Here is a 12,347-nt window from a genome sequence, read left to right on the forward strand (position 1 = left end):
AAAATACTAATTAATTGTCATTTGAAATCTTTACCCATCTTTGCCACTATCCTTCAAACCACTAGGTTTTACCCATTTGCCAGCAAGAAGTTTTTAATCATTTAAAAAATAAAAAAAATATTATGATCATATGATCTTATGATATTCTTTTATATATTTTATAAAGTACAGGTCAGAATAAATGTTTCATTTTTCCATAAAAATATGTTATGCTAAACGATATTGGAACATTATTTCTCCCATATTTTGACATTTTATCTAGTAAAGTACACACTTTATTTTGAAGCAGTCACCAAAATGGGGTGTCTCATCTTTGACCCATATATAAATTTAGTTTATAGCCTATATTATATAGCTTTATTATTTACTTCTAATGAGGATGTCACCAAAGGGAAGGTTTGTCACAAGGACACACACTGTCGCACACACTACATTTTGCATAAGATGTGCTCTATATACTCACACACCAACACTAGAGGGGAACGAGCAGACTTTTATGAAGACTTTATAGTGATCTGCTTGTTTGTCAGGGCTCTTTTATCAACCCTTGAAACTCAGTAAACATGATATGTGTCTTATTAGATCTCAATGTGCCCTCCAGCTGTTTACAAGACTGTGACTGAAGCCTCTTCAGTAATCTGGCATCACACACACACACACACACACACAGCGTTAAACTGCAATGAGAGGGGTGTTTCGCAGCTGTGGAGGCCTAATAAACATCACATGGGGAATACTTAGCCAAGCCTTCATCATCAGTAAACGGCAGCACAGGGATCCAAACTGCAATATAAAGACTGGAAAAATCTCATCTGATCTGATTTAAAAATATAAATGCTTATTGAAATAGCTAAAAGGCACCTAATAATCATTTCTAAGCTCATTTGAGAATTGAGACGCAGATATTGTTTTATTTTGACTGTAATTGTTTTACAGCTCTCACTCAAGTGCTTTCTTACCTCGGTGGCATAACTAGTTTTATCCAAGTGGGTTTTGACCAAGACTGTGCGGTGGACAAAAGCGGTCAGCGGTGTTGCCGAGGTAACCAGGACGTATACGTTTACGGTGGCATTTAGGTCCTGATTGTCTGAGCGGCTGTGTGTGATTGGCTGCCTCCTGTAGGATACAGTCACAATAAAGCTTGACATTGCAACATTTTTGGTTGGCAAATTCCTTCAGATGTGACTTGACTTACCATTCATCTTCAGCAGCATTTGGGGTTCCCTCTTGTGGAGATGTGGAAAAAGCACAGGCAGAAGGAAGTATTGGTAATGTCACTCCTGAGATGGAAAACAGACGGGAGAAGTGGATAAAGTCTGAGTTCAGGCACACTGATTTCCTCTGTGAGGAAGACACATAGCACATGTATCGACATGAAGGCCAAAGCTACTTCATTTCTTTCCACAAAGACCTCCAGACATGTGTCTAGAGATACCACGCTACTAAATCATTGAGTTCGGCCACGTTTCTCACACGCAGGTTTAGCTTCTGTGATAAGTAAACTGCAGCTCTGTTCTAAAACATAGTGAGCTGCCTTACTTCTAACTGTCTACATAGGTAGTAACAGTAACTGACTTTGAATGCTCTACATAGGCAGTAACTCTGCAAAAAAAATGTGAAGCGCACAAGATACTTTTAATTACAAATAATTTCAACAGAATTTGAGACTAAGCTAACCGCATGCTAGTCTTAGTATACAAATACACTGCACACATAAATATTAGATTTAAAAAGTTCAGTTTTTTCATAATTTAAATTTTTCTTCATTCATCCACCATGTTGCAATGACTTTCAGTGTCGCAACGCATTCTGGGATTGCATCTCACCATGAAGTTGTGCAGTTTTGCCTCAGAATTTGGTTAAAACAAGGTAAATTTTTACATGTTTTTGAACAAAGTCTCTTATGCTCACCAAGACAATACAGTAAAATAAGTGATATTATGAATGATTATTGCAATTTAAAATACCTGTTTTCTTTTAAAATATATTTTAAAATATAAAATGTATTCATGTGATGGTAATGCTGAATTTTCAGCATTATTACTACAGTCTGCAGTGTCACATGATCCTTCAGAAATTATTCAAATATGCTTATTTACTGCTCAAGAAACACTTCTTATTATACAAAAATAATACTTTTTGATAATTGTAATACAATTGTCAAAAATAGTTGTGCTGCTTAATATTTTTGTGAAAACTGATACTTTTTTCAGGATTCCTTGTCAAATGAAAAGCTCAAAAGAACAATTATTTGAAAAATTATATATTTTAGTAACAAATATAAACGTTTTTACTATTTTACAACACTATTAACTATTTACTGTCACTTTCACTATCAATTTAACACATCCTTGCTTAATAAAAGTATTAAAAAAAAAACTTTAAAAAGTTGCACTTTTGGTTACATAGAAGTGACATAAAACCTATTGGGGGGGGGGGGGGGTTCCACTTCCAGTTTTTGTCCAAAGTAGTCAAAAAATGATAAGTCACAGGAAATTTTGGCGTTCTCTGGTTTTGTATTTGTGGCATTGTAGGTACCATTGCTAGACCCTAATTGTGGTTATAGGATCACTTGATCGCAATTATTATTATCTTATTTCAAGATAAACAGAAGTCAATGTGTGTGCCGTGTGCATATGTTTGTGTTTACTAGTCCTCATATCAGCACATGCACAGCTCAGCATTTCTGAGTAAGTGGGTGGTGATCTGGCACTGCTGTGTAAATGAAAAATCCTTCACTGTTTCCAATCACCGTGTCACCATTTAATCAGAAACACACATATATGTCTCTCCACCCTCAGAGAAAGGATGTCACCACACCATACAACTCAACCCATACTTAATACTTTCTCAAACATGTCTCCAAACCTTCAGTTAAACCACACACCACACCAGCCTTGGGCCCCATTTCAGACCACAACCAAAGACTTAGAAAAACATTAGGATATCGGTAACCCGTGCTTCTACCAAAGTCCCGGACGGTCACTCCCAACCCAAGCGTGTGAGCTATGCAGAGTTTACATTCAACTTGGTCACTGACCCCGTCCATGTCATGTGTATATTTGTGCACTCTACAGTACGCCTGTCTTCAGATGCCATTGTAAAGAGGACACAACCTGGCCTAGCAAAACCCCAAACACCAGGGCTCAATCGTTCGTGTTTCTGTGGGCGTCAGGCCAACAGGAAGGACAATATTGTTTCAGAGCCGGAGACAAAGCCTCCTTTTCTGAAGCTGGGCGGTCTTGATGCCGCAGGGGCAGAGGGTGAAAAATCGGTCATTATTGTAACAAAACGTAGGCACTGTTACCCTCCTCCTTTGAGGTCTTTCAGAAGTGATGATCATGATTGGTTCAAAGCAGTAAAATTAAGCGTGATCAAGTTCAAAGAGCTTTGTAACGCAGCGTTCTGACATATAAGAAAAAAGTGACTTTCTGAAGAAAAGATAACTCACTATGGCTGTTATTAAATGGCATTTATGATGTGCACTTACCTTTAATTATCCCTGCAGCAGAGAGTTACTCACGGTAAATATTACCCTTGACACTGACCTTTATAAGTAATTACAGAGACACGCTTAAAACGCTCCAATATGCACCTGACAGAAGTGCATCACACACACACACTGTCAGAGACATCTGTTAAATTTAGAATGGACTTTTTAACCAATTTAAATGTGCCAATGCTTTATTACAAAGGATTATCACAAAAGGAATTTTTAAGAAATGTTTTTGTTCATCTAATGAAAGCCAATAGAGTCCAAAGAGGTTGTTTTGGATTCAGTGCTGTTATTGTTAACTAAAACTATTAAAAATCATTTTGGGTAATTGAAATATAGCTGAAACAAGATAAAGCATAAGTATTAGATAAAATTAGAAAAACTTAAACTTAAAAAAAATGTTGCACACTAATTGAAATAAGTTTAATAAGTACTTAAACTGAAATAAAAATTTTAATTAAAGCTAAATAGAAATAGAAAATGACAAAAGCAGGACCCGACCGGGGATGTTGTCTGTGCTGGCTGATTTCCATGTGTTTAAGTCTTTGCCACTACTTCAGATGAAATTGTAAATGATGGTGAGCTCTCTGCATTCCTTTCGACGAAACCGATGTCTGCTGGTTTGTTGTTGGAAGCCTCAAAGCGTGCAAAGAATGTTCGGGTGTAAAACTGTTGTCAGTGTTCTCATACCTGCCCTTGCTCTGATAGTCTGTGATATTCTGTAATCCCTGCCACATGTGCCGGGTGTCCGTAGTGGTGCAGTGACGCTCAAGTCTCAGGCTGTAATCTCTCTTGGCATTCCTAATGGCTCTTCGAAGATTGTACCTGGCCTTCTTGTAGTCGGCATTACCTATAACAAATGCAGCAGAGCGTGTGCGCAGCAAGGATCGAACTTCACCGTTTATCTAGGGTTTTTGATTAGGAAATGTCCGGATCTTCTTAGAAGGTTCTGTATTATTGGTTCTGTCATGACAACTCTCGGAGGGATTGGCATGGTAATGTACATGACAATGTTAATGTATTTGGTTTTGGCAGAATAGATCTGCTACGCTGCTGTATTGACTTGCTGTACAGAGACTTGCTACTGCCAATACATCCACAACATGCTGCTGTGAGCATGTAATAAATATTGCTGCTGTAAATATAACATGCATGAAATAACCCCCATATAGCACACATGAATCACCTCGTAGCAGATCTATACAGGTGGAGCTGGGGAAGGTGGAAGGTTTCTGAAGCAAGCTGCAACTGCTACGGCAAGCACTAGTCATATATTTGAATGTTGAGAAGCGAGCTCATTGGCTACCGATACAAGAGAGAACCAATCAGCTGTACCATGTGATAATGATGTCATTAGGTCTGATTGAGTTAGACCTATCAGACTAGAGTTTCATGCCAGAACTCTGTATTTCATATACTAATGTAGCTGATTACAGCTGACATGTAATCATCGAGATCAACAGTACTGTCCTCACGTCTAGCAGCATCCTTAAAAACTTCCTGGCTAATGGTGTGAAAGCAGTCTTGAAGCACAGCATCCGATTCTGCGGACCACACTTTTACACTTATCTCAGTATCTGTGTTAAAGAACTCTGTATTTCATATACTAATGTAGCTGATTACAGCTGACATGTAATCATCGAGATCAACAGTACTGTCCTCACGTCTAGCAGCATCCTTAAAAACTTCCTGGCTAATGGTGTGAAAGCAGTCTTGAAGCACAGCATCCAATTCTGCGGACCACACTTTTACACTTATCTCAGTATCTGTGTTAAAGAAATGTTTAGAACATTTCTGCTCACCTGACAGCTGGCTGTCCGTCAAAAACCGGCAGACTCCGCCCATGTCCAGAAACGCTCCGGCAAAGGCTGGTATTATGTTAACCTGTGAGAAGATTTGACCCCGGAGGGATCAGAGGTCAGAGTTTAACGAAGACCACCATGATGGATAGTTTAAAATAATTTAAAACAGTCGTCTTTCAGAAATGGCTTAAGATCCAGTGAGATGACTAACGGCTTACGAACGAGAGTGATTTAATAGCAGACAGTAAGTAGCAGTTGTTCTTGGATCACGTCCAGAATTATAACTGGCCCAGAAGACTCACAACAGCTGGGATATTTAAACAAATCTGATCATTATATGAGCATTACTAAATACATGTTTCAGATGAATCTTAAGTAAAATACGAGAGTTCTTATAGATGGGTTTTCTTCATTTAGAGCATGAGCTCAGAGTAGATGAGGATGCTGGAATGTTTTATTGCGTCCTGGTTTCTATAAACATTCCCTTTGAATCTCTGGACCGTATCTTATTTCACATGCATTTAAAAAAAAAAAAAGCATTTGGCATTAGCACTTGGCGTTTGTTTGCTTTTCCTTCTCAGTGTCAGATCTATAATGCGCCATATTTTTCAAATTATTGTGCATTACATTGCATCATAAACAGGAATGTCTTCAAGAGCGCTGGCTGTGATTGCAGTCGGCTATAGGGAGTGGGTGGTCTTACCCTCTGGCGGTGCTGCGGATGGGCAACGTTGATTTTTCGCAGGCAACTTTTTTCAGAGCCCTTTAGGCATATCAAGACGGACCAGTCTCTTCCATCTGTGTTCAAGGGAGAATATATTTAGCGAAAGATGAAGAAATAAAAGAAAGAAAAAAGATGGCAAGATCAGCACCAACTATGTGCTGATGACAGTTTGCCAAAAACAAAGGATTAAGGAGCGCACACGCACACACACACACACTTTATTGGTGATCTAAATGAGGACATTTTTTAAAGTTCATTATAATTACAACTACACACAAATACAAACCCTAACCATAAACAACTGTTTAATAATATATAGGCAGCAACATATCAGCTATTAACTAATTATCTTTACATAAGTTTAAGACATGTGTTTCAACAGAAAATATTAATTTTATTTATTACAAATGAGGACATCTCTGTTCCCATATTATAATAATAATAATAATCAATTATTCTAATTATTAAACGTAATATTTATTTATTTACTTGTGTAAGACATTTCTGATGGAAATGTTGAAATACCATAACTTTATTGATAAATAATTTTTTCCAAATTAGGACATCCCTGAATGTCCCCAAAGGGAGGTTTTGTCATATTTGGCTCACTTCTGGGGACAATAATCCCCAAAGTATAGCTAAGTAAACACTGTAAAAAGCAACACAAAACCTTAAGTAAGGAAGAAAGCTTTAGACTTGGAAAAATCTTCGCTCTTATATTAAAGACGGCCAATAGTTGTGAAGTCCTTTTACAGTCCTAAAAATGAGGACAAAAGTGGATTACATAATGCTGTGGCAACACTATACGCGCAGTCAGGAAGAAACTGAGGCACAGCCAATTTTCCTTTCGCTGTAAGATTGCCTTCATCTATACTTGACAATGACATTCTTTCAACTTTTTAATTTCTTTTATGCAGCTTTGAATTAAAGGAGGGACATTCATGGTTTCGACAAGACATCAAAGACTCATAGCCCCCTACACAACCTCTCTGATTACAAAAACGTATGATTTATGAGTGCCGTTTTAATTCACCAAATTCCAGACCAGAGGTTCAGAGGCCCAATTAGCCATCTAGAAGTCACAATATGATCAGCCCACTTCAAACTGAATATATTATGGCACATGTTTCAGTCCATGACAGCTGTTAAATGTAATATATACTGCCTTGATTAACCAACCTGAAATACTAAATAAGTAAACAAATAAATTCCAACTAATCCAACCAAAAGGATGTTGATTCAGGAACATATTCTACTTAATTAAATCAAGTTGCATGTGCACATGTAATGTTTAATGCTTTAGAAATGTGACCCATTGTTTATTGAGTTAATAAAACATCAAATTCTTTGAGAGAGAGAGAGAAACTGGAAAAAGCACATCTGGTAGTTATTGTGGTGCTTAGCATCGCTCCAGGAAATGGGCTGGTGTGTATTTGGCATAAAGTCCAAACATTTGTGCCTGAGTGCCGTCCCAGCCCAAACAACAGGAAGTACTGTTTATAGCCAAAGGGAATCATGGGAAATCAGCCTTCATGTCCCTCCTGATACAATCAGGATAATTTCAGCTCATTCTATGTTCAGATAGTGCTGTTAACAGCTCATCATTTATAATCAGTTCAATGTATTTTAATGTTTCTGCTTTTCCTGTGGTGTTCCAGGCCAAAGCTTAGACTACAGTTTATAAGTAATGCATACCAAACAGCCCATAGTTAAATAAGCATCTCTACTGGTAAGGTCTGTACTGACTATATAACTGTCACCACGTGTAAATCTACGATCATTAAACCCTTTACACACATGCTATCTGAGATGTTTAATGGGCCGGTAATGGAAAGCACTGGAAGGCTCGCTGATGCGTCCAGCGTTCCTGGCATTAGATGAGTGTGTGTTTTATCAGCAGTATTTCTGTGTATGGTTCTGGTAAAGTTGTTTGGGTGAAGCTAGCTGTTGGCTCGATGGCCTCAAAGTTTTTGATGTGTCTGCAGGCCAGTCCATCAATCTGACAGACAGCTGTCGACAACCTGTCTTTGTCCGCAGCGGCAAACAAACACCTGCTTGTTTCATCACATAATACACATATGGCCTCTACTAAAATAAATTAAACTGAAAAATAAAATAAAATCTGTGAACCAAATTTAATCCTGAAACCTAAAGGAATTTTAGTACCTTTAAAGCAAAGAACACCACCACCAGCAAATAATTGTAAATCCAATGATATGATGTAAAATGAGATGATGATGTAAAATACAGAAGTAAAACTTCTTACTTATATTGTTATGCTGGTACATAATTTGTCAAAATGTGTATTCAACTGGAAAAATGTACATCAGAAACATTTTCACTAATGATCTCAGAAGATGTTTGGAGTTGGTATTTTTTTCATCCACAATAATGTGCCATTACATACTTCATTCAGGAATTGTGGTTTTCAAAGAGTCAAAATACTTTTTGAAAAAATTTTTTTGTTTATATTGAAGAAAGGGCTCAAAATAACAGCTCTATTTGAGGTAATAATCTCAATAAATCTCAATTTGTGGTAATACAGTTGCATAATACTAGTTTATGCATCTATATAAATTTCAGGATGAATATGGCATAACCAAGTAACAATGGTCGGCACTATGTACGTGAAAAACTAAAGGGCACAGTTCATGTTAGAGGCCTCCATCTCAATCCCCTCTCTGTGTCCAGTCACGACCTGGAGGAGGAGGAGGGGAGGAAGGTTTTAGGACCCCAGCTGTGACCGTGAAGCAGTGCTTAAACTGAGCTGGAGACCAAATTAACCCCCGAACCAACTGACAGTGGGCAAGAAAAACAAACTTCTGAGATCACAAAACATTTGTATAATGACCACTAAACTATATTTGACCATTGTCCCTGGAGATCAACCAATGATACCTCACATAATACACACAAAACATTGCTAAAAACACACAAAGGTAAAATCAGAGTGGTTGGAATATTTGCATACTACATACTATACAGTATGTACTGTGTACTGCATACTCTCACAAATAAATCAACAATTATTCAACAATAATTATATCAAACAGTAGTATGCTTCATTGTTGTCAATCTGTCTTGGAAATAAACAATTATTTCACATTTTTAATTTAGTTCAAAATTTCATTTAAACAAAAATTCATTTCAATCAAATAAGGGGAATACAATGTAATAAATACAATTACAGTCCTATTTATTATTGACATGCCTTCCAGTTCATTCTTCTCATTAGAAACAGATGGTTAAGTCAGGTGTATTGCATTGCATTTGCAGCATACTTAGGTTATATACCACACATTTTGGTGAATTTAGTTCACATCAGGCATTCCATGCATCCAGAAAATTTGCATACTGCGATATGTGGTGCAAAAATAGAAGTTGGTAGCATGCCCGTCTAAACATACCCAATCTGTCCTGAGCCCATACATGAATGCATATGTGTGCTGCTGTTATGTTCTCAACAGCACATTAACATCATATTTTTAGTATACATTTTGTATGCAGTATGCATTTTGTGTATTATATACAAATGTTCTGTATGCATAATTAAACACAGATGTCCTATTACATTACATCGAACATTACATATCGATGCAGTGACAATACACTACACAGAACACTGTATCCCACAATTCAATGCACTTACTTGAGATTCCATTCCCACTGCAGCAAATTAATCCTAAATAATTTCAACCATGATTTAACACAAAATTGGATTAAAGGAATAGTCCACCCAAAAAAGAAAGCATGTTGAAAACTGACTAACCCTCAGGCAATCCAAGATGTAGATGAGTTTATTTATTTATTTTTTTCATCAGAACAGATTTGGAGAAATTTAGCGTTACATCACTTGCTCTCCAATGGATTCCCTGTAGTGAATGGGTGCCATCAAAATGAGAGTCCAAACAGCTGATAAAAACATCATAATAATCCACAATTAATCAACATGACTACAGTCCATCAATTAACATTGGTTGATGCAAAAAGCTGCGTGTTTCTAATAAACAAATTCACCAGTAAGACGTTTTGATTTCAAACTGTTGCTTCTGGCTAAAATACAAGTCCTCCATCCATAATAATGCTTTCTCCAGTGAAAAAATAATCTAGTCTGAATCAGAACTGAAATATGCACAGATTAAGCACTGTTTACAAGTGAAAACAGTTCTAAACAAATTTGTTGTGGATTTGTATGTGAGAGGACAACAGGGGATGGACTTTTTCACTGGAGAAAATGTTATTTCAAATTATGGAATTTGGCCAGAAGCAACAGTTTAAAGTTAAAAGCTTCAGCGAATATTTGTTTCTTACGAACAGACAGTTTTCACCTCACAAGACATTAATTGATGGACTGGAGTTGTGTGGATTACTTGTGGATTATTATGATGTTTTTATCAGTTGTTTGGACTCTCATTCTGACGGCACCCATTCACTGCAGAGGATCCATCGGTGAGCAAGTGATGTAATGCTAAATCTCTCCAAATCTTTTTTGATGAAGAAACAAAGTCATCTACATCTTGAATGGCCTGTGGATAAGTACATTTTAATTTCTGGGTGAACTACTCCTTTAAAAAAGCTAAATGAACATATTTACTGTACAGTATGTTAAGAGCTGATAACCAGACACTGCTTTCTGAATTAGGTCATGTAATAACCGTGCATCATGCTATAGGTTAAAGTGTTGATTATGCATAATTTTTTTACATATTAGAAGTCAAATATAGGCAGCATTCAGTGTAGTGCATACTGTGCAGTAAGTAGTACAGTAGTATTCCAAATATAAACAGGATGTTATTGTTCCCCTCTCACCTCTCCTGTCCTGTCTGAGTGAGGCGCTGGTCTCTGCATAACAGGCCTGATCCACTCTATACCCCTGCTGCTGTAGGACTCTCTGGTACAACTGGACCTCGGTGTCCGTTGGAGCATGTTGGCCTGTCAGAATAATGGCTTTTCCCACACAGCTGCGCTTAGAATGACGCACCTGAGAGAAAGAAAAGAGAAACTGTTTAGCAACTATACTTTTTTCTTTTAAACATCAATTTATTCTTGATGTTACTTCCTTTAAAATTTCATAAAATGCACAAATAAACCTGATTTCTAGGTTACAAATGCTCGATGAAGTTCATAACAGGGTTTAAAGCGTCCTCTGACTTTGTCACACGTGAGGATCACAACACCAGGGGCTAATCAGAAAGGCTGCTGAGCATTTCAAAAGTACCCATAATGGAGTCTAGCATGGTAATGACCTCTGTGGGTCGTCAGGTAGGGAGGAGGGCTGAACCCCGATTAGATGAGAGCAGACTTCAGACGCCTGGACTCGCTCAGAGGCTGCACATGAGAATTCTGGGATATGGTTCAGTTTAGCACCAGAGGAAAGCTCAACAACATGACTTGTTGACATGACAGCCTTACTAAAAGTCATATTAAACATAGCACACGATCATCCAGTTCCGTGTTGCATAACAGAATCAGAGGAACACAGCGTTATTTGGGCAGAGCTTCAGCATGAGTGTGTGACTGAGGAAGGGAGGGGAGCGTTTCCTCTCCTTCAGCATGGCTGATACTGTTACCCTTTCTTCTCTCTCTGTATGTGTTCATCTTTTTCTGCCGTCGTGCTGTGCTGTTCTCTCTCGCTCTCTCGCTCTCTCTCAGAGGTCCACTCCTCCTCTGCTTGTAAATGTTTCCATCTGGGAGCTCAGCCACATTAATGAAAGGGTCCTAAATGGCCAAAGTCAACCCCTGCACCCCATTATTCACTCATTTAGTCCTCAAAACAGACTCTTTATGAATGCTTATACATTACATAGGTTAGGGATTTAAAAATAAAACCGTAAACAACTTTTAACTGACAAATTCTTATTAGAGGATATACACAACAACCATATACTACTACTACTACTAATAATAATAATTATTATTATTATTAACAACATTGGGGTTAGCTGTACATTAGTTTTAGTTGTACATTAAATAATATATTTATTACTTTTTATATATATATTTATTTATTTATTTACATATAATCATAGAAACGATAAATATTATATTTTTTGTTATTGATAGTATTTTTATTTGTAAATGTAATGCTTTTATTTCTGATGTATAACCCTTTTATATCATCATCATCAACAACAACATTAATATTGAAACAAAAGAGTTAGTTATACAGTTATATAGTAATATATTTCTAATATATTTAAGTATTAGTTTACATATAATAATAATAATAATAATAAATATTATTATTAGCAGTAAATGTAATACTTATATTTATTTCTAATTATATTTAAATATAGTAAATATTTACCCCCCCCCCCCCCCCCCC

At 37.0% G+C, this 12,347-nt stretch overlaps 1 protein-coding gene across 1 annotated transcript in view; it reads right to left on the reverse strand.

Annotated features, from left to right (window-relative positions):
* cped1 (cadherin-like and PC-esterase domain containing 1) overlaps window positions 1-12,347 on the reverse strand; it is a 50,200-nt gene that overhangs the window by 30,511 nt on the left and 7,342 nt on the right. The window contains exons 2-6 of the mRNA XM_016281658.1: window positions 10,832-11,003; window positions 6,002-6,096; window positions 5,299-5,380; window positions 1,196-1,280; window positions 960-1,116 (exon numbers count right to left, since the gene is read on the reverse strand). Coding sequence (XP_016137144.1) covers window positions 960-1,116; window positions 1,196-1,280; window positions 5,299-5,380; window positions 6,002-6,096; window positions 10,832-11,003 — 591 coding nt within the window. The remainder of the gene's footprint in view (window positions 1-959; window positions 1,117-1,195; window positions 1,281-5,298; window positions 5,381-6,001; window positions 6,097-10,831; window positions 11,004-12,347) is intronic.

This window comes from Sinocyclocheilus grahami, unplaced genomic scaffold, assembly GCF_001515645.1.
Source record: "Sinocyclocheilus grahami isolate Dianchi unplaced genomic scaffold, SAMN03320097.WGS_v1.1 scaffold151.1, whole genome shotgun sequence".
Lineage (NCBI taxonomy): Eukaryota > Metazoa > Chordata > Actinopteri > Cypriniformes > Cyprinidae > Sinocyclocheilus > Sinocyclocheilus grahami.